Source organism: Elephas maximus, chromosome 7 (assembly GCF_024166365.1).
Source record: "Elephas maximus indicus isolate mEleMax1 chromosome 7, mEleMax1 primary haplotype, whole genome shotgun sequence".
Taxonomy (NCBI): domain Eukaryota; kingdom Metazoa; phylum Chordata; class Mammalia; order Proboscidea; family Elephantidae; genus Elephas; species Elephas maximus.
The window spans coordinates 101848312-101868863 of record NC_064825.1 but is presented as its reverse complement, the minus strand read 5'-3'; the positions used below and the strand labels follow the sequence as shown (position 1 = coordinate 101868863).

At 57.2% G+C, this 20552-nt stretch overlaps 1 protein-coding gene across 8 annotated transcripts in view; it reads right to left on the bottom strand.

Moving 5' to 3' along the window:
• DGKZ (diacylglycerol kinase zeta) overlaps positions 1-20552 on the bottom strand; it is a 49303-nt gene that overhangs the window by 798 nt on the left and 27953 nt on the right. For 3 of the 8 annotated variants that reach the window (XM_049891009.1, XM_049891011.1, XM_049891012.1), the window contains exons 2-30: positions 13231-13339; positions 12868-12963; positions 12470-12547; positions 9193-9249; positions 8696-8764; positions 7745-7816; positions 7537-7653; positions 7369-7440; positions 6961-7056; positions 6614-6696; positions 6458-6518; positions 6256-6369; positions 6017-6157; positions 5371-5449; positions 5135-5190; positions 4936-4998; positions 4759-4832; positions 4563-4674; positions 4043-4242; positions 3710-3810; positions 3520-3599; positions 3300-3369; positions 3126-3166; positions 2489-2628; positions 1450-1481; positions 1169-1212; positions 577-697; positions 464-497; positions 139-238 (exon numbers count right to left, since the gene is read on the bottom strand). In XM_049891009.1, the coding sequence (XP_049746966.1) occupies positions 139-238; positions 464-497; positions 577-697; positions 1169-1212; positions 1450-1481; positions 2489-2628; positions 3126-3166; positions 3300-3369; positions 3520-3599; positions 3710-3810; positions 4043-4242; positions 4563-4674; positions 4759-4832; positions 4936-4998; positions 5135-5190; positions 5371-5449; positions 6017-6157; positions 6256-6369; positions 6458-6518; positions 6614-6696; positions 6961-7056; positions 7369-7440; positions 7537-7653; positions 7745-7816; positions 8696-8764; positions 9193-9249; positions 12470-12547; positions 12868-12963; positions 13231-13339 (2512 nt within the window). Of the gene's footprint in view, positions 1-138; positions 239-463; positions 498-576; positions 698-1168; positions 1213-1449; positions 1482-2488; positions 2629-3125; positions 3167-3299; positions 3370-3519; positions 3600-3709; positions 3811-4042; positions 4243-4562; positions 4675-4758; positions 4833-4935; positions 4999-5134; positions 5191-5370; positions 5450-6016; positions 6158-6255; positions 6370-6457; positions 6519-6613; positions 6697-6960; positions 7057-7368; positions 7441-7536; positions 7654-7744; positions 7817-8695; positions 8765-9192; positions 9250-12469; positions 12548-12867; positions 12964-13230; positions 13340-13668; positions 14409-18385; positions 19235-19275; positions 20239-20552 lie in introns of those variants that run through there. The other 5 variants (XM_049891010.1, XM_049891013.1, XM_049891008.1 and 2 more) reach the window with 4 other exon arrangements.

The window sequence follows — 20552 nt, the reverse complement described above, 5'->3', positions numbered from 1 at the left end:
ACCAGCCCTCTCCTGCTGGCCTGGGTTTCCCAGGGTCTATTCTGTGTCCACTGAAGGACAGCTTCCAACTCCCGAAAGCCGCTCACCCCCACAGGGAATGTAGGGTTTGCCTGGCCGGGGCCCTGCTGGCCAGCTCACCTGCTGGTCCGTCTTCATGAGCGAGGCCCCGGCCTCCACGATGTAGTGGCAGATGGTGCGCTGACCCAGGGCTGCAGCCTGGTGTAGACAGGTCTCCCCGCTGGGGGAGCACGGGTGGGCTGTGGACCCGGCCAGTCCTCTGGGCCCTCCTGGCTGTCTCCCGAGGGCCATCAGAAAGGGCAGGAAGCTCGGGGTGTTGGGGCAAGGGGAAGGGCTGCCCAGAGGATGGCAGACATGGCCAGGGAGGGTTTAGGGGCTCTGATCAGCAGGCCCACACAGGAGTGGCTTCCAGGGTAACCTGACCCTCCACTGCCCAGATACTCACTTTTCCTCCACAGCATCTAGGATCTCCGTGGGGGCTGGAGGACAGGGGAGGGGTCAGAACGGCCTGGCCACCTTCTCTCCTCCCACCCGGCCTGACCCTAGGCGTCAGCTCACCATGGTCCAGCAGGTATCGGACCACCTCCTTGCTCCCAGTGCTGACAGCGTGGTGCAGGAGCGTGCGCCTCCGCTCGTCCCGGTGTGTGAGGTCACCTCCGGCTCGGTGCAGCTCCTGGAGCTGGGGGCAGGAGGCAGAGCATGCTGGGGGTCCGCAGGGTCACCCCTCCTTCCAGCCACATACACTGGCACAGGGCCTGATGCTAGCACACTTGTGCACATGCCTCCCTAGAGACCTCAGGGGCCTTTCTGGAGTGTCAGGGGAAAGAGACGGGCTTCTCTCACCCTGGGTGCCTGTGGCAGAAGCACTTACAACCTGGCCCTGGGGCCTGTGTTTCCTGGTAGATTCACTCCTTTCTAAGCACAGGGGTAGGCTGGCTCAGTAGGAAGCTCGTCCTCAGAGCCTGGCCTGGGACCCAACCTAAGAGTTACCTATTATGGCCCGGACAGGGAAAGGGGCATACACAGGGGGGAATGGGACAGGCACCACAGAGACCCTGCAGAGGGCCAGACAGAGACAGCGCCTGAAGAAGCCAGCTCTCAGCCCAGCCCCAAAGCCCCCTTCAGCCCAGGGGAGCCCTGGAACTGGTACCTTACAGAAGTCGTTCCTCTTGGCAGCCTCAATCAGCTCTTCCCCTGCATAGAACACCTGCCCATTACACTCTGGGGGTGGCCTTGTGTGTGCGTGAACACACAGAAGCTGCCCTGTGTGCAAGGAGGTAGACCTGCTGGGGCACGTGTGTGGAGGCTCACATGCGAATGTGAGCTCATCTGTGTAAGGCTAAGGCTGTCTGGGCCTGCACCACCCACCCCAGCCAGCTTCACTGGTATGACTGGGGAAAGAGGAGAGGGCCCCGGAGGGACAGGCCTCACCTTTAGGGGGTGTGGCATCCCCTTGGAGCAACCTGTGAACAGAGCAGGATGAGATGGGATGTGCCGGCATGGCTGGCCGGCCCCCACCCAGCCCCAGCCTGGGGTGCCCTTTGTTCTTTCAACAGTTTATTGAGTGCCTACTACATATCAAGCCCTGGTCTAGGCACCAGGGGTACTGCAGTGAACAAGACAGATGTGGGACTGGCTCTCATGGAGCTTCCATTCTAATACAGGAGACACACAAGGAAACAAATACTTTGACATATGTAAGTGCTCTGAAGACCAGAAAACAGGGTAGTGTAACCGAACGACTGGGAGACGGTGGTAGCTTCAAACAGGGTCCCAGGAAAGACTGCTCTGAGGAATGCTGAACTGAGATTCGAATCAGGGGTGGGCAGCTCCGTGAAGGGTGGGGGAGTGTGTTTTAGGTAGAGGGAATAGTAAAGTCCTGAGGTGAGCAAACTTGAGGTCTCAGAGAACAGAGACATGAGTGGGGCTGGTCTGTGGTGACAAGGAGGCGGCTCTGGTGCCGTCAGAGATAGCCAGACCCAGGGAAAGCATGACTGACCTAAGGGCTGCTGAGAGGGAAGGTTCTAGGCTGGGGAGCAGCCTGGTCTGGTCTGCAATTTTACAGGCCACTTAGGCCGCCGAGTAGGGAATGGGCCATAGTGGGCACACGTGGACACAAGGCAGTACGACAGCGGGAGATGCGGGGTGTGGTGGCTTGTGGGGTGGGGGCAGGTGAGGAGGAGTGCTTGGATATTGAGGGAGCAGACAGGACTTGCTGAAGGATTAGATGAAGGGCTGGGAGAAGAAAGAAGTCAGGGATGGAGCCCACGTCTTTGAGCACCAGGCTGAAGGGGGACGACCAGAACTGTCAGGGTGGAGGCCTGTGAGTGAGGTGGGTTTTGGCCAGATTCACTGACACCATTTAGTCAGCCAGTGGAGAGGCTGGTGGGCAGCTGGCTGGAGGTGTGTTTCTGGTGCTCAGGAAGGGGTTGGGCTGCAGGCAGGAATTGAGGAGTCGCTAGGGACTCACCGGGGCGTTGGTGAGCACGGGGAGGTGGGGAGAGGGGAGGTGGGGGTGGGGAGGTCAGGCCGAGCCGATGCCCCCAGCAGCTCAGGGTCCAGGATATAAATCTCGTCCTGTGCGATCTCTGTCACATAGTTGAGGTGTTCCTGTGGGTGGGGAGGGTCGGGTCAGGGCAGCAAGGCCAACAGACCTGGAGATGCCTCTGCTACAAAGCATGAAAACTGAAAAGAGGCAGCCAGCCGAGGTGGCCCTGCTAGACCCTGCTCACCTTCCCCTCCCCACGCTCCTCCTCTCCACTCGTGCCACCCAAGGCCTGTCCCTGACCTTGCATACTGGACCTACCACCTCTGCCTCTTCCCAGCACTGTGCTTTTCTTCTGGCCAGATGCCTTTTCTTTTCTCTCCCGGATCACACCTGTGCTACGAGGCTCTCCCACCCACCCAGCATGGCCTCCTTCTCCTGCTGGTACCACCCTGCACACTGCTGCTTGGAGGACAAGGCCACACACTCTCCATGGCCACGACAAGTGTGAGTGCACAGCAGGGTGTGCGAGAGGCAGGGGCCAGCTCGGCTGTGGACAGGCTAATAGGGAACACTCCCCAGGAGAGGTGCCGCCAGGTCCCTGGATGCAGTGGTAGCTCACCTGGGCCCGGTCGATCCTGTAGAAACGGCTGGCAGTGGTTGCTGTGGAGAGAGGGACAGTGAGCTTCCTGAGAATGAGGGGGTCCTTGCCCAGGCCCAGGGCCTCTGCTCCCCCAGGAGGTGGCAGGATGGGGCCGAGGACTGCCAGGAGCTGACCCTTCAGGGTAGGACTCACCATCCAGGAAGCACCACTTGGGGGACAGTTTCTGGCATGTTGGGGACCTTGCTCCAGCACTATCAGGCTCCTGTTGAGAGAGAACAAAAGTTCAGGGCTGAGAGGGGACTGGGGCCAGGGAGAGAAAGACCGGGAGCAGGTAGGCACAGGCACAGACTCGTATGGGGGAGGAGGCCGGCCATCAATTCCCCACCACCTTCTCAGCCAGGCACCCCCTTACCTGCTGGAGCCTCTCGATGTGGGCGCGGCAGAGCTCGAGGTCGCTATCTCCTGGGACCACCACAGTGCCCAGGGGCACGGCTGGAGGACAGAAGGGGCCTTCAACAGCTGGCTAGAGCCCACTGCCCTGCCCTCAGGGTCCTCCACCGCTCTGCCACCCCTGCCTCAACCCGATCTAGCTGGTTACTTACAAGCCTCCTTGAGCTGCTCCTTGTCATAATGCAAGGCTTCGTAGTCATGCATGCTGACTCTGCTCACCTGGATCCGTAGCTGCTCGGGCACCGGCTGCTGGCTGAAGGGCGGAGGCAGGAAGGGGGCTCAGCCACAGGCCCCACCCCAGGGGCACCAATTCTGGGCTGGGCACCAAGCTCAGCAGGAGAGGAAGGGCCTCCCACTCCCAACTGCCCTGGACAGAGGCAGAGGCCCTGCCAGTCCCTTGTATAGCTGGGGAAACCAAGGCCAGGGAGCCCGTAGTGTCTTGGCCTCTGGCCCACAGCAAGTGGTGGCTGGGGCTGGGGACGTACTCGCTATGTAGGGGGGCAGTGCTCCGCCGCTTGGCCTTTTGCACCATGGTGGCCTGGTTGCGCAGGGTGATCCGAATGCGTGAGGCAGCGAGCTTGCAGGGCTCGCCATCCACCTGCACCGGGATGGCCTTGAACGTGGTGAGCACCACCTCGCGGCACTGCGTCAGCCGCTCGCCGTGCCCCCCTACCTGCAGCGCTGCCTGCAGCAGAGGAAGCTCAGGTCAGGGGGGTGGGGCATGCGGCGGGGAGGCCACCAGTTCTGCTCCTTCAGGGGGTGCTCTGACCAGAGAACAAAAGTGAGGTAGTCCCCGGCCAGAGAGGGGAAGGAAGAGTGAGAGCCAAACAGAAAGGGGCAGTGAGGGGTCCTGGATAGACAGAGGAGAAGAGGGTGAACCCTCCATCCTGGCCAACGAGGGGAGCGTGGGTGACCCTCCCACCTTCAGAAAGTTGGCATCTGGGAACAGGCAGGGGCCACCGCAGAGCCAGGGCTTCCAGGCAGGCCCTGTGCTTGCCCACTCACCAGGGACGTCATGGTGAAGCCAATGACCTCGAGGTAGCCGTCATCATGCCGCTGGGGCTCAAAGTCGTGGTGCTCCCCGGGGTGGCCCCAGGGCATGGTGCCCGCACAGTACCTAGAAGGAGGGCAGCGAGGCTTCAGAGGCCAGTCTCTGCAGGATGGAGACAGCAGGGCCCCTACCCCAGCCTGCCCTCCTCACCTGGGGATGTTGAGGAAAACAATGCACTGGGGTTTCAGCTCCTGAATCTTGGGGGTCAGGTCAGTTCCATCACACTGGAAATAAGAACAGGGAAGGGGGTTGGGGGTAACATGCAGAGGCGGCCTCCTCCTTCTCCTTGCTGTCCCCCATGCTGCCTGCCGGCCTCGCCCTGCTCACCACCACTCGGATGTGCTTGGCCAAGTCCTTGGAGCTGCCCGTCAGGAAGTCGGAGAAGGCTGTCTGTGAGAGGCGGAGGCGTCACCATCTGGCGACAGGGACCATCCCTCCTCATTGCCCTGGCAGATACAGGGGACGGGGGCACGGGTGGTAGAAAAGGTGGGCACGGGAGGGCGGTGCTGGCAGGCCCCCGACTCACCCCAGCATAGAACATCTTGTTCCGGAAGCGGCTGTTGAACTTCTCCGGGTTGGCCTCTGGGTGGAGACAAGAAATGAGGGACAATCAGCCACTCGTCCAGGTTGGGGTGAGGACAGACGGCTGGGGATGACTGTCATTTACTGGGGAGGGAGGGGGGCCTGAGCCTGACTCTCTTCAGGGACACTCCTGTGCCCACCGCCCCCGCCTCCCCGCCCCGACTTCCCAAGGCTGCCAACCTCGCGACTCGTGAAACTCCAGGGTGACGTGGGCATCAAAGCCCAGGCTGAAGTAGTTGTTGAAGACATCCAGGGGCAGCTGGAAAAGGTCGAGGGACTAAGATGAGGGTGGGGCCTTGCTCACCCAGGGACTTTCAGGGCCTTTCTCCCAGCACAGTTAACAAAATCTTGGAAGCTCTTGCTGCCCTTCCTGCCCACATCAGGCTCTGCCCTGCTCTACCCAAAGCTTCTCAGGGAGCTTCCCCAAGTGCCTGGGGTAAAAGAGCACCCAGGTCCCTGGGAGCATCCTCTCCTCAGCTGTTTCCTTCCACAGCACTGTTCCCGACATGTCTATCTTGTAAAAGCCCCACGAGAGCAGGAACTGAGTTTTGTTCACTGCTTACAAGGCCTGACAAGTAGCGGGTACTCAGTAAAGAGGTGCTGAGGCCTGAATGCACAACCCTTTTGTGACGTGAACACCATAATGCCCACTATGCAGATGAAGCAGCGAAGCTTGGAGAGACAGACATCCACCCAAGAGATAACGACCCACCAGCGAGAGGGAGGGTGGGGTCCCTGGGAGCCCCAGACACCAAGGCGTGGAAAGGGCCTGAGTCCTGAGCATGGAGGCTGCCCTGACACCCCTGCCCTGCCCTGGCTGACCCACCCGGTCGGTGGCACCCTCGTCACGCTCCTCAGGCCCCGCCTCAGGGTTGGGCTCAGCTTGGAGGTCCCAGCGGTCAAGCTTTACCACATTTCCCTCTTCTACGTGGGAGAGGATCTTGGATACAGGCTCATCTGTGTAGCCCTGGTGGGAGGAAGTAGGGTCTAAACAGCTGCCATGGTTGGAGACCCCCCTGCCGCATGGCCGCCCTCCAACTGGCCTGCCCTCCTGTGGGCTCTTACCCCTCCCCAGTTGAGGGTACGGGCCAAGTCGTTGCCTGTACCCAGAGGTAGGATGGCAACAGGGGGTGGTGGTTTCAAGCGCAGCTGGTCCAGGGTGGAAAGAATCCAGCCGACCTGAGGAAGGCAGGGCAGGAGGCCCATCACGCCCTGAGGGAGGCCCAGGCTTCAGCCCAGACCCTGTGGCCCCAGGAGGAGCACCCACCGTGCCGTCGCCCCCACAGGCCAGGATCCGCAGGTTGTGCACTTTGCGGTACATCTCCAGCCTAGGGTTGGGAAGACAGGCATGCGGTCAGGGTGTGTGTGCTCTGAAAGCCAGGCCAGCCCTTCACCAGCCCCTGGAACCTTGGCAAGTACTCACGCCTCTTTGGGCCCTCCCTGGCTCAGGTCAAAGACTTGCCGGGGATTGAGATACCAGAGAAAGGACTGGATGATCTTAGCGCCCTGTGGGAAGGCAGGAGCCAAGAGGTGTTGGGAAAGAGGGAGACAGCGAGGAGGCAGTCGGGGTGGAGGACCAAGGGGGAGAAGTATGTGGCTGTGGGGCCAGGCCCAGAAAGATGGATACAAGGTAGGACTTTCTCAGATCCCTGCCTAGGAAAGAGAGAACGGGCAGACACCTGAAACGGAGCCTGGGCAGAGTTGTTGGGAGGTAGGCTTGACCCCAACCCCACCCCGCAGTCCTCAGTGGAGCGAGAAGGCTGCACCTACCTGGTTGCCCCCACTCTTGGGGTTCACAAACACCAGCAGGGGCTTCATGAGCGGGGATGGGGTGGGCCTGATGATGAAAGGTCTCCAACGGCCCTCCTTGGAGACACAGGGAGCTGTAAGGCTCCTTCCTGTCTCAGAGGACCCAACCCGCATCCCAGCAGTCCCCAGAGTGACACTCTATCCTCTGCCCATCCTCATGTACCGCCTCTGGCGTCTGACCTTTGGTGGGCCCAGCCACAGAGAGGCTAGTTGGATTTAATCGCCCACCCTTGGGGTGCCCAAATCCCAAACTGTCCCCCTAAAAGGATGAGCTGGCAGCCCCAGCTCCAGGGGCTCAGAGTTCCAAGAAATGGACTCTTTTCTGCCCTTCCCCTTCCCCTTCCAATGCTTGCCAGCCCCAAGTCCAACCTCAGGTCCTTTCTTGCTCGATTTCCTCTTGAAGGATGCTCTCTTTTTCTTCTTGCTCGCCTTGAGGGTATTCTGCAAGGGGAACAGAGGCGTCGGTGACGAGGTGGGTAGACTGGGAGACCCTAAGTGGGTGGGGGCGGGGGCCTCAAGGGTGCAGGCAGGACTCACCTGGGGCCTGCGGGCTCGGAGGATCCAGGTGGGCGGGATGACCACAGCGGCATGGACGCCCAGGGAGCAGGGCTCCTCTATCTGCTGCAGCATGAAGCAGGACACCTTGCTGTGGTACTAGAGGCGAGGGCGGTGAGGCTGAGCTGGGCCAAGCCTAGACCCCAGGACCCAAGCCCAGGGACAGCCACGGGGACAGGGGCCCACTCACTGCTTGCTTGCACCAGGAACAACTGATGGCCACAATCTCCTTACTGTGGAACGTGAACTTCTGCTGGAAGCCCTGAGGGTGGAGAGGCTGGGTGGGTACCAGGGGCCGGACCTAGAGCAGCAGACCCAGGCCCGCCCTGGTGCCAGCCTCTCTCCAATTAGGGAAACTGAGCATGTTTCAAAAATCTAACACCATAAAATAAGTCCTGGAGCAGGGGTGCTTAACCAGGGCCCCATGCCTTTCTGCAGTTAACTGCAAAGCGCTGGGAGTGTATGTGCACACATGCTCTGCAGTAAAGGATGTTTAGATTAACTCAGGTTCCAGACCCCCAGGCCTCTCCGTGTCCTCTTCAAGTGCTTCTTCACAGTACCTTTCACATTCCTTCCCTTGCTCATCCCACAGACATTTACTGAGGGCTGGCATGCCAGGCACTATGCCAGATGTTGGGAGGAAATGGAAAAAAGGACAAAGCCCTGACGCCTCTCAGAGCTTACACTTCCTGAGGGAGCCAGACAACCACAAAGTGAACAACACAACCACTGGCTGTGCCAGGGCAGCTCAGCGGCAGTGCCGGCTGCCAGCTGCACTGGCCTCCAGGGGGCAGCACCGCCACCTGGCTCAGTGCTTGGTACACAACAGGTGCCAGGAAAGTATCTGTTGAGCTGAACAGGTGAGAAAGTCTATCCAGATCTCAGAGGCCACCCATGGCCTCAAAGCAGTCCAGATGCATTGCACTAGAAGGGACTTTCTGACCTCCTTGCTCTCCTCTTAGCCCAGGGACAAGAGTGGGGCCACGGTGCTTTGGGACTAACAGCTGTCAGGCTGAATGAACCCTGGCCTCTGTGCTCTGGTGTCACAGTCATGATACAGAGGCCACACTGTTCACAGAGCATGGGGTTTAGGACCACCAGGCCTAGGGCTGGGGGGGAGTAGGTCGACAAGGCCTCTCACCTTCCCGCAGTGTCGACACTTGCCATCCTGGCGCCGCCGATGTACCCAGTGGTGACGCACAAAGGTGGGCTGGAGGAGGGGAAAAGGAATATCACTAGGGGGAGAGCATGTGTGGGGGGCAAGAGGCCTGAGCACAGCCCACCACCCTTGATATGTTAACGGTACAATCCTGTATATGAGGTGAGAGGGGCTGACGACTTCTCTCCATGGCCTGCAGGCAAGACTAAGACTCCGAGAAGGGTGTGACTTCCCCAGGGTGGCACACAATTTGGCAGAGAGTGCTAGGAGGCCCAAGGAGGCAAGCCGTGCCCCAGCCCCCTCTTCTGCCGCCAGCCTTCCCCTTTGGGAGACCTTCTCAGAGCCTCAGCCTTGCACCTCCCAGGACCCCAGCAGCCGGAAGGAGCTGAGCTCCCTGGTGGCAATCTGGAGGCACTGCAGAGAGGCCCACTTGAAAAACTTGGGCCTCCTTGCCCCTACCCACCATGATACACACTTACCTCACGGACGTTCCTGGAGCCTGATTCCCGGAAGGATGGCTTACAGCGGAAATTTATCTGTGAAACATTGCAATGACCACAAAAATGTCAGGGTCAGCCATATGGCTATTCCTCCATGCAAGGGTCACCCAGAGCCATCCTCACACAGTAGCATTAGCCCCAGTTCATCCTGGGAGCCCTTGGAATGTGAGATACCTCCTTTGGGAAGCCCTCCTGTGTTCCTGTCTCCTCCCCACTAGCCAGAAGGACGTTCTCCTTCCTCTGCTCCCCACAGCTTTCTGCCCAGTATCCCAGGTGAGGAAGACAGTCGTAGTTTTACACTCACTGTATTGGGACCGGAAACCCTGGTGGCATAGTGGTTAAGTGCTACGGCTGCTAACCAAAGGGTCAGCAGTTCAAATCCAAAAGGCACTCCTTGGAAACTCTATGGGGCAGTTCTACTCTGTCCTATAGGGTTGCTATGAGTTGGAATTGACAGCACTGGGTTTGGTTTGGTTTTGGTTTATATTGGGATCATGGTTTACTATCTTTATATTCTTAATCACCTCCAGCACCCCCAGCCCAGGCATCTGCAGGCAACTCAGTCCTGCTTGCAGGCTGGTTCTGACTGGCCCCTGGAGGCCTTTAGCTAGTTTGCTGTTGAACACTGGTTTGATTTTCAACTTAGCAGGTGATGGTGGGTCTACAGTGCCTAGATGACACTTCAGCTTCTCTGTCCCTGCTTCAGCCTTAGAGGGGCTGTAGGGAAGCCTTAGAGTCCCTGTGTGACTCAAGTGGCTGAGCACTGGACTACTAACTGAAAGGTTGGCAGTTCAAACACACCCAGAGGCATTTCGGGAGTAAGGCCTGGCAATCTGCTTCTGAAAGGTCACAGTCTTGAAAACCCTATGAAGCAGTTCTACTCTGGACACCTGTGGTTGCCGTGAGTCAGAATCGACTTGATGACAACTGACAACAAAAGGGAAGCCTTGCTCTATAATTCAAGGGTTGGGGAACCAGCCCAAGTTAAGCCTTGCTTATGTCATTCCTAATCTCACGGATGTGTGTGTGCTGGTCTGGGTTTCTGGAGGCTGGGGAGACCTGATGATCCACGGCCATCCCTCCCACCCCCTGCCTCGACCACAGGCTGCCCACCAGCCCAGCGTTCCCTCTATCTCTCTAGAAACACAGTGTCCAGATGTGCCCCCAGCTGCAGATACACTGTGGATAAGGGTTCTTGGGGAAAGGGCTTGACAGAGGCTGTGAGCAAGGGCCAGAGCACAGGCTTTGGAGCTACCCAGGACTGAACTGGCCACTGCTGAGCTCTGAAGCCTCAGCAAGTCAGTAGTCTCTTCTAAGTATTAATTTGGACACTGATAATTTGGTGTCATGGCCACCATTCACTAATTCATCCTTTCAAGAATTATTCAATGAGTCCCACTCTCTGCCAGGCTCTGCTCCAGGTGCTGCAGATCCAGCACTGCACAGACAACAGCCCCTGCCCTCCAGAGCTCACATTCTAGTAGAGAGAATGGGAGGGCTAGAGAAAAGCAGATGAGGCACCAACACCACCAGGCAATGAATCAGAGCTGCTAAGATTTCCCTTTAAGGAGTCCTGGAGGCACAATGGTTAAGCACTTGGCTGCAAATCAAAAGGTTAGTGGTTCGAGCCCACCAGCTGTTTCACGGAAGCAAAGACCTGGCAATCTGTTCCCATAAAGATTACAGCCTAGGAAACCCTATGGGGCAGTTCTCCTCTGTCCTATAGGGCCCCTCTGAGTTGGAATTGACTTGATGGCACACAAGATCCTCTTTCAAGATGCCACACAGAAGTCTTAATGCTGCTGAGCCCTCTGAGGGCCCCATCCTGCTGCTTCCCCTACAGCTGAAGTTCAGGATGAAAACCAAGCACAGAAGGCAATGGTTTCTTAGGATACCAGAAGCATACGCAACAACAACAAAAATAGATAAACTGGACTTCCTCAAAATTAAAACCTTTTGTGTTTCAAAGGATGCTATTAAAAAAGTGAAAAGACAACCCACAAAATGGGAATTTTTTTTGCAAATTATGTACCTGAGAAGTGAACAGTATCCAGCTTATATAAAGTATTTTTACAACTCAATAATAGAGACAAGTAACCCAATTTAAAAAAACGGGCAAAAGACCTGAATAGACAATTCTCCAAAGACATACAAATGGCCAATAAACACATGAAAAGATGCTCAACATCATTAGCCATCAGGAAAATGCAAGTAAAACCACACTGATATACAACTTCACACCCACTAGGACGGCTAGAATAAAAAAGACAGATCATAGCAAGCGAGGATGTGGGCAAATCGGAACCCTCATACATCGCTGGTATAAACGTGTGATGGTGCAGCCGCTTTGGAAACAATCTGGCAGCCCCTCAAAAGCTAAACAGAGAGTTACCATATCACCCAACAGTTCTACTCCTTGTTATCTGCCCAAGAACAATGAAAACATGTTCACATAAAAACGTGTACAAAAACGTTCACAGCGGCATTATTCATCATAGCCCAAAAGTGTTCATCAGCTGATGGATGAATGGGTAAACAAAACGTGGTGTATTCATACAATAGAGTAGTATTTGGCAATAAAAAGAAATGCTACATGCTACAACACGGATAAGCCATGAAAACATGCTGAATGAAAGGAGCCAGACACAAAGAACCACGTATTGTGTGATTCCATTTATACGAAATGTCCAGGATAGGCGACTCTAGTGGACAGAAAGCAGATTAGTGGTTGCCTAGGACTGGGGACTGCAGAGAATGGGGAATGATGCCTAAAGAGAACATGGTTTCTTTTGGGGGTAATGAAAATGTTCTCAAATGGATTGCAGTGATGATTGCACAACTCTGTGAATATATACTAAAAGCCACTGAATTGCACACTTTAAATGGTGACTTGTACATAAGTTACCGCAAGAAAGCTGTTAATAAAACCAACAGCAGCAAACACTTGAGAGCACTTCTGACGTGTCATACACATGCTTCATCTTATTTAATCTTCATGATAATCGCATGAGGTAAGGACTGTGATGTCCTCTCCCCTTTATAGGTGATTCATCTGTGGCACAGGAAGATTAAGTCACTTGCCAAGGTCTCACAGCTAATATACGAGGGGAGGCAGGATTCAAACGCTTCAGAGTCCTTGGCTCTCCACCACTATGTGTGTTGGGGGGGCCCCCCCGGCAGGCGATGTCATGTAACTTGAGTGCACATGTATAGGTAAGTATCTGAGAGGGCCTTGCCAGGCTGGGCCACCACGCACCTTCTCCAGCTGTTCGATGCAGGGCGTGTGCACCACGATCTTGCAGGCTGCACACTTTCTCCTTGACACGGATTTCTGCTGCAGGAAAGAAAGCGAGGGCCTCTGAGGCACCTGGTAACTCCATCTGGGCCCGGCCCCTGAGCAGGTAGAGAAACCCCAATGTGCCCCAGCACAGTGGCCCCCTGTGTACTAGAAACCTCCCCAGTCCTGGCTCCTGGCAACAAGATAAAGCCCCCATTCCCCTCACCATCCCTGGGCAGTACACAGCAGGGACGCTCAGGTCAGAGACTGCTCCCCTCTCCTCTGAAGGGCTGTAGCATCAGGACCCAGGGGTCTGTGTACAGGCTTCTAGATCCAGCTCCACCACCAGGGGGCAGCATGCCACAGAGCTCACTCACCAGCATCTTAGCTACACAGTACTGCTCCCCAACATAGCAGAAGTCCCCCGACACGTTGGTCTCAAACCAGATATGCTCCCCATACGTCGCCGATTCCTAGACCACAGGAGAAACATGCTCAATGCATGCCTGCCACCAAGCCCACCAGTCTGCCCCCACCCTGCCCCTTCCACCCTCTCCAAGATAAAGCTTAGGCTCCAGCCACCTGGATCTACTTTACTGTTTAAGGCTTGACACAAATGCAGCCACCCCCTGGTGGCTTGCTCCTCCCCACAAACCCCCCTCCTCCTTTCTCAGTACCCACAATCCCTCTGGCCCCTCCCCAGCACAGCAGGGGCTGGTACCCAGCACACCACCACTCACGCTCCAGTCCACAGTGCTCCGGATCTGCCGCTCGGACTCTCCACACAGGGCCCCGGGCGTGGGCGGAGGGAGTGCCAGGTGCGGGAGGCCTGACTTGGCGATGGCTTTCCTACAGGAAAGGAGACAGCTGAGGCCCAGGGCCAGCTGAGCACTTGCTGTCCGCTTCCTTCCCTACCATCTGGGATCTCAGCTCAACCCAAGGCCAAGGGAGGGACCGCAGTAGGGAGGGCAGAGGACCTCACAGAGCCCAAGACTCTGACAGGCTCCCTGCAGGAGACGCAGCCCCTCATGCGGCCCTTCTGGGGTGCGCTTGCCCCAGGGAGCAGCCTGGAGCTGTTCCCAGGCAGCACCTGCAGGTCAGATAGAGCGGTGAGGCCCTGGCCCAGTCAGGCGCCTTGGGGCCACACCACTTGCCTTGCTGATCAAGGCTATACCTACGCAAGCAGGGCACTCCAGGCCTGGGGTCCGGCCGACTTGCGCCGCAGGGCTACCTGGCGCCGGCGGGACAGCGGGCGCACACGGGTGGGTAACATAGGGCTGGCTGTGATGCCTGAAGCTCTTTGGCCCCCAGAGCCAGGGTGCTGGCCCGAGGGCCGACTCTGACTGAGGTGCCGGTAGTAGCCATGCAGGCCCCAGAAGGCACGGTCGTAGACCACATCAGCAGGGAGCAGGTGTGGGGAGGCTTGGCGCCGGCGAAGGTAACGGGGCACTGGCTGCAGTGGGCGGGTGCGCAGGTGTGGGGGTGACCCTGGTCTCTTGGTGCCTGGCTGGGTGGCACTCAATGCCCTAGCTGCCACATCCTCCTCCTCCTCCTTCATGCCCACAAGCCTGGCCAGCAGCTGGGGCGCACCCAGAAGCGGTGCCCCGACAGTGACAGACTGGGGGGTGGTGACCTCATCCACGGCGAAGCGGGGGTTGCAGGCTGGGGGTGCGGTGCTGGAGCGCCGGCGGGTGCCCCGGGCCCCCACCCTGCAGCCCAGGAGGCAGCCCTGGAGCTGTGCGCTGGAGCGGCGCCGCTGGGCCAGCGAGGAAGAGGCCTGACCAACAGGGGAGCGGCGCTGGGCCTTGCCCGTGGGAAACCCCACGCCGCTCGGCCGCCGCTGCCCCTCTCCAGAGCCTGGCGCCTTCCGCTGGAAGTGTCTCCTAAAGAAGGTCTCCATGGCAGGGACAGGCGGCGGCTGTTGGACATAGAGACCGAAGCATCAGGAGTGTGGCCAGGCCATAGCCCATCCTGCAGCCAGGAGTTCTTTCACAGCCTATTCTCTGTGAGCAGAGAGGGGACCCTTGGCATTGGGGAGAACTATGGCCTTTCACCTCCATAAATGGGGTATTCAAGGGTCCTGGGGAATTCTCAGGGGAGCCCACACTTACAGCTGTTAGAAGCCCCGGTAGTACTCCTCGGCTGCCCTAGGACTAATGGGTAGGAGGGGGCTTTTGGCTACCCACCCCAGCTTCCTCTGTCCTGGCAACATCATCCACAAAGTCCTGGGCCTAAAGGATCTCACTGCTCTTGCCAGAAGCTGATGGAAATGAAAAAGGAAGCTGGAAGCTGGAGTCCTGGGTTCTAGTTCTGAGTGGCCCCAGACAGCGCTAGGGCCGAGGGCAAGTCTTCCTCTCTTGTCAGGCCTTCGCTTTGCCACCAATATGGGGCAGGTTAGGTTCCCTCCTGGGATATGGCATAAACCAAGCCGTGAGAGTAAAACGAGGCTCTCTGAAAAGGAACTCAGGCCTGAGGAGACGACAGACTCACTCAGTCCCAGTCTGAAGGTCAGGCTGAGAGTTTCTGGCATCTGACTTAGGGACCAAAGGGCTCTGAGGAAATAAGGCCCTCAGTGAGCTGAGGAGTGGCTGGGGGAAGAAGCCATCCTGGTCTTCACCCAGGGGATTTTGTATGGGAAGCAACAAAAGAAAAGCCCTCTGGATTCTGGGTGTATGTAGGCATCTGTCTCAGAGGGACTGACAGAAGGAACTTTCTGCACAAATGTCTCACCTTTCTAAGTAAGAGGCACAGTACGGACATTCCACGTGTGAAATTACTGGCTGATGTCCAGAGCTCTCCCAGCTCTGCCACTGCAGCCCGTGACCCAGCTCTCAAGCTTCCTAACAGGGAGCTGCTGGAGCTCCCTCCTGCAGGAAGCAGGGCCCCTGGGGGCCATCCCTGCTCCCACCACCCTCCCTTGACCTGCTCCAGAGAACAGGCACTCCTTTCCTTCCCCAGCTCACTTACTCCTGGCCCTTCCCTTCTGCACTGGCCATGTGGATCAGGGTTCTAAGCCCTCACCTCTCTTCACAGTTAGTAGAGCAAGGCAGGAAGCCAGGTACAGTTTAGGGTGGCACTGCCTCCAGAGGGCTCATGGGCAGATGCCCTGTCTCCCACCATCAGGTGCTTTTGTGGGCCTTGACTCTGGGGGAGGCGCATTCTAGCCTCTGGCATCCACAGGGAGGTCAGAGTCACAACCAGGGGACAATGCTGCCTGGGGCTATTGTTGTGTGCCATTGAGTCAATTCTGACTCATTGCAACCCTGTAGGACAAAGTAGAACTGCTCCATAAGGTTTCCAAGGAGTGGCTGGTAAATTTGACTTTTTGGTTAGCAGCTGAGCTCTTAACCACTGTGCTACCAGGGCTCCGCTGCCTGGGGCTAACAGGAGAAATACCTCTGCCTGCTGAGGGCCTGGCAGGAATCAGGCATGGTGGGTGGGTGCCCTGAACAAGTAGTGGGCAGGAGAGACTAAGGTAGAGCTACATGTGTTTGGAAGGAGATGGTGGTACAGTAGTTAAGCACTCAGCTGCTAACCCAAAGATTGGTGTTTCGAACCCACCTGCCACTCCAAGGGAGAAACTGCCTGGTGATCCACTTCTGTAAGGATTACAGCCTAAGAAACTCTACGGGGGCAGTTATACTCTGTCCGACAGGGTTACTATGAGTCCAAATTCACTTGACAGCAATGGGAATGCCCTTGGAGTCAGGCTTGGCCTGCATGTCTAGTGCTTCCTTCTCCTCTCACTCACTCACTGTCTTGATTTCCTACTGAGGCTGTGGGTCTGAGCCATGCACAGTGCAGGGAGACCGAGGGAGAGGCGGACAGGGCCGAGGTGTCTGCATCCTTTCACTAGTGAGCAGTGGAGGCAGCCATGCCTGGGGAAGCTGTGTTGGATACTGCCTGGCTCTTGTCCCTGCCTGTTATGCTTCCCAGACCCTGCAGATGATAGGGACAAGGGCAGAGCAGTCTGAGCTCCAGGGCAGGAGAGCTGGAGGGCAGAGAACATGGCTCCCTCCTAAAATCCATATCATCATGGCTGGCATTTGCTGAGTCTGGCACTGTGTTAAGTCTGAGGAACAGAGAGGTAATCTACCCAAAGTCCACAGGGGTGGAGGCAATGTAGAACTTAAGTCCATCTGAGGGCAAAGCCTGCCCCCTGCACCCCAGAGATGGGACAGAGAGTAGGGTCTCTCCTCTTGGACCATGAGGAATGGAGTAGGGATGGGAATCGCAGTTAGAAAAATAACCACGCATTTACTGAACTCCTACTCTGTGAGAGGCTCTGGGCTGGGCACTTTATCATCTCACTGGAGCCCTACCATGACCCCGTAAGGCAGGTAGAACCAAGAGCTCTGTCACAGAGATGAGGACACTGAGGCCTGAAGCGGGCAATAGCATGCCTAAGGTCACAGGGCCAGCTGGGGGCAGAGCCAGGACCTGAGCCAGGTCTGTCTGGCTTGGTTCTGCTCCCTGGGCTGGCCAGGGTCAGGCCTGCCCAGGGGTCAGCTCTGCATCCAGGGAAGAGGAACCGGAAGGCCTGCCTGCCTACTTCTGCCAGGACACTGGCTGGCCAGCGCTCCTCCAGGGTGTCAGCTTTCTCCGCCTGTCTGGTCAGGCTGCCCTGTGACGGCTGCCCAGCCTGGAGATTAGTCACCCGGACACACCGCCTGATGCTAGTGTCACCCAGAAAACAAAAGGCCACAGTCAGTGTGGGGGAGGTGCCGTCGGTGCTCTATGGGTGGTGGGGAGGGCTGGGCCTCCCTGCTGTTCCAGACCCACACTGGCAAGGTGGCCAGGAGGAAGAGGGTTCCTGCACATACTCCCTCATGACACAGGTGGTAGCTTACAGATGCTGTCACAGTGTGCCACCCTGCATGCTGCCAGGGGGCCCAAGCCCACATCTGTCCAGGGCCTCCTTGGCTGCCCAAGGTGCAGTCACTCCCAGTGGACAGGGAGGCAGGTCAGGCCAGTGTTGTGTGACCATGTGGAAAGGTGTCCCCTCAGGGGCCTCAGTTTCCTTGTTTGTCTGGGGAGGCTGCTAGACTAGCTGATATGACAGTGTACGACCAGATCTCTGGCCAGGCCCTCAAGCCTCTGTGCTCTCAGATGTCCCCTCCCCCAGGCCTCATGCTTCCTGTTCCTCTGGTCTCCACAGAAACCTCTGTCCTCTGGTCAGTAATTGCCTGACTCCTGACTTCCTATCTCTACTGAAGCTTCTCCTGGGTCTGGTCACAGCCAGCCTGGCCTCAGGCCTCTCCTGGCCCTTCCCCTACCCAGGCTGGAGCTTTTTCCCCGAGCGCAGTTCCGAGCATAGCTTCTCCCCACCTCATCCTCTCTGTCACCTTCAACATACCACACAGTATGTGTAAAAGTTACTGGGGAGGCCCCACAGGGCTCCGACACCAATGGCCCAGCAAAATGGCTGCTCTTCAGTCTGCTGGTGGGGAGCCTGGGGAAGCCTGAGTGGATAGGATGGACAGGGTCTCAGGGGGCCCCATCAATGTCCAGCTGTTGTTGGGGGTCTGGAGAGGGCAGGGCCTGTGGGAGGACAAAGGACAGTGGTGCCTGGCCAAGCACTCCTGAAGAAGAATAGCAAGTGTGGCTGCAGGCAGCCGAGAGGGCATGAGTACCCTAGCTTTGTCAGCTACTAGCCAGGAAGCACAGGACCCCTCGCCCCCTGGTCCAGAGTGCCCTCACAAGCTATACTAGTTTCAAGTGCAAAAGCCCAAGGTCTTTGGAATCCTGCATCTGCCATTTACCATTGTGTTATCACGGGCAGATGAGCGAACCTTCCTAAATCTCAGTTTTCTCATCTGCAAAATGGGGATCATACCACCTAGTTTAGAGGGGTGGCATAAGGGGGGTTCTGATGAGATGATGGATGTAAGGTACCTGGCAGAGCAGGGGCAGGGCAGGGCCTATCACCTGCCACAGGCACCAGCACATGCGGATCACGCCATCCCCTGGAGTTTGTCTCTGCCCACTGCAGGGGTGGGAAACCAAGAAAGGGAAGCAGGAGCACCCAGGGTGGACACCACCCACCACATGAGGAACAGAGCCTGCAGCCAGTGCCACCTGGGTGTCTGTCTGCTCATGTGTGAGGAATGCCCACCTCCCCTGATACCAGGCCTAGGCCATGGATTCTTCCTGAGGAGCTGGCACAGGACAACCTGAGGGATTCCACAGAGTGCCCTCTCCCTGCTGTGGGCAGGGTCCCACTGCCTCTATGCTCACTGAATGGTGGGCGGTGGCCCCTTCCGGCAGCCCCAAAGGAAGGGCCTGGAGCTGCCTCCCCAGGAGGATGCTGGCCAGAAGCCATCTCGGGGGTCTCTGTTCTCACAGCCCCAGGGTCCTGCCGGACGGGAGGAGGCAGGTACAGCTGCAGGAGAAGCCTGCAGATCCCAGGCCAACCTGGGGGCCGCTGAGGCAGGGTCTCGGCTTCCCCAAGGCATCTACCCACTAAAGAGATGCTGCTAAGAACAGGACAGAGATGGGCAATGCGGGCGGTTGGGCCATGGCCACAGGGTCAGGCTAGGCAGGGGGTAGAGGAGGTGGCCAGGCCAGTTAATGTTTACCTCCCTGGCTTGGGAGCAGGAGCCTGACCTGCCCCTTGTCCTTTCCCTTTCCTTTTCCATCAGCTTCAGAAGCCTGGCACGGCAAGACCCTCACCTAAGGATGGTGGTTCCTGGGCCTACCCTGACCCACCCCTCCCCAGGCCCACCCCAGCAGATACAGGAGGGAGGAAGCAGAAGGGAAGGGAGGGAGGGGGAGCCCCTTTTGACCTGATCTGGAAGGCAGGGCGGCACGCAGGAGGTGGGCAAGCGGGTGGGGCTGTGGTCCCCAGGGTGGGCAAGCCCGGCTCTGCTCCCAATTGTGCTGCCGGCCTCTGGCTGAGCAAGTCCTAGTTTGGAGAGCAGCAAGCTGAGGTGGCTGCGCCTCTGCCCCCTCCCCCAGCCTGAGACAGCCGTTATGAAAATAACCCAGCTGGTAACCAACTGCACTTCCTCTCCCAGCGGCGGCTCCAGGCCCTGCAGCGGGTAGACAGCGGGTGGGCGGGCACAAGCAGCTCTGATTGTTCCTAAAGTCCCCAGAGCTGGGCTAAGTGACAGCGCAACAGCCTCCCCTCCACAAAAGGTCCAGGGCAGGAGACGCGGAGGCCAGGTGTGCAGCCCAGTGCCCAGCCACCTGCCGCCCTCTCATGTCCTCTGGACAGATTTCCTAGAGTCTCAGGAAAGCATCTGAGACAGCTAAGCACACCGGCTCCAGACAACCACAAAAATAAATACCGGTGGGGTGTTTTCACAACTCCAAAGCACTTTTTCACAACACAAGCATTATCAGACGGGAGGCTCATCATTCCCTGTGGGGGCAGTGTTACCTTTCCGGTGGAACAGATGAGGCACCTGACCTGGGGAGGCCTGTGACTGCCCAAGCTCAGAGGTGGCTGAGCTGGGACCCTGGAGCCTGGGTTGTCCGGCCCTGACAAGGGGGCCATTCCAAGCTGCCCCGACTCGTGCCACATGTGTATCACCTGCCTGGAATGCTACTCTCTGACTCACACTCCTGCCATGGCTCCCTAGGGTCCAGAGTGGCAGTTCCCAAACTTCCGGATCTTTGGATTTAAAAAAAAAAAAAACCACTTACCATCGAGTCAGTTCCAACTCATGGCGACCCTTTATGCTCTTGAAAATTTTTGAAGACCCTAAGGAGATTTTGTTTCTGTGGGTTATAGCTACTAATTTTACCATATGAGAAATTAAAACTGAGAACTGTTTAAGGTATTTATTAACTCATTTAAAAACAGTAATAAACCCATTACAGGTGAACATAACATACTTTTATGAAAAATAAACTATGTTTCCTAAAAAAAAAAAAAGATTAGTAAGAACAGTGGCATGGTTTCACGTTTCTGTAAATCTGTTTAACGTTTGGCTGAACAGAAGACATCTGGATTAGCGGAGCTGCTTCTGCATTCAACCTGCTGAGATGCTGTTTTGGTTGGAGTGTGAGAAGAAAAATTCTGCCTCACAGTGACATGGAGTCAGAAAATGGAAAAGCA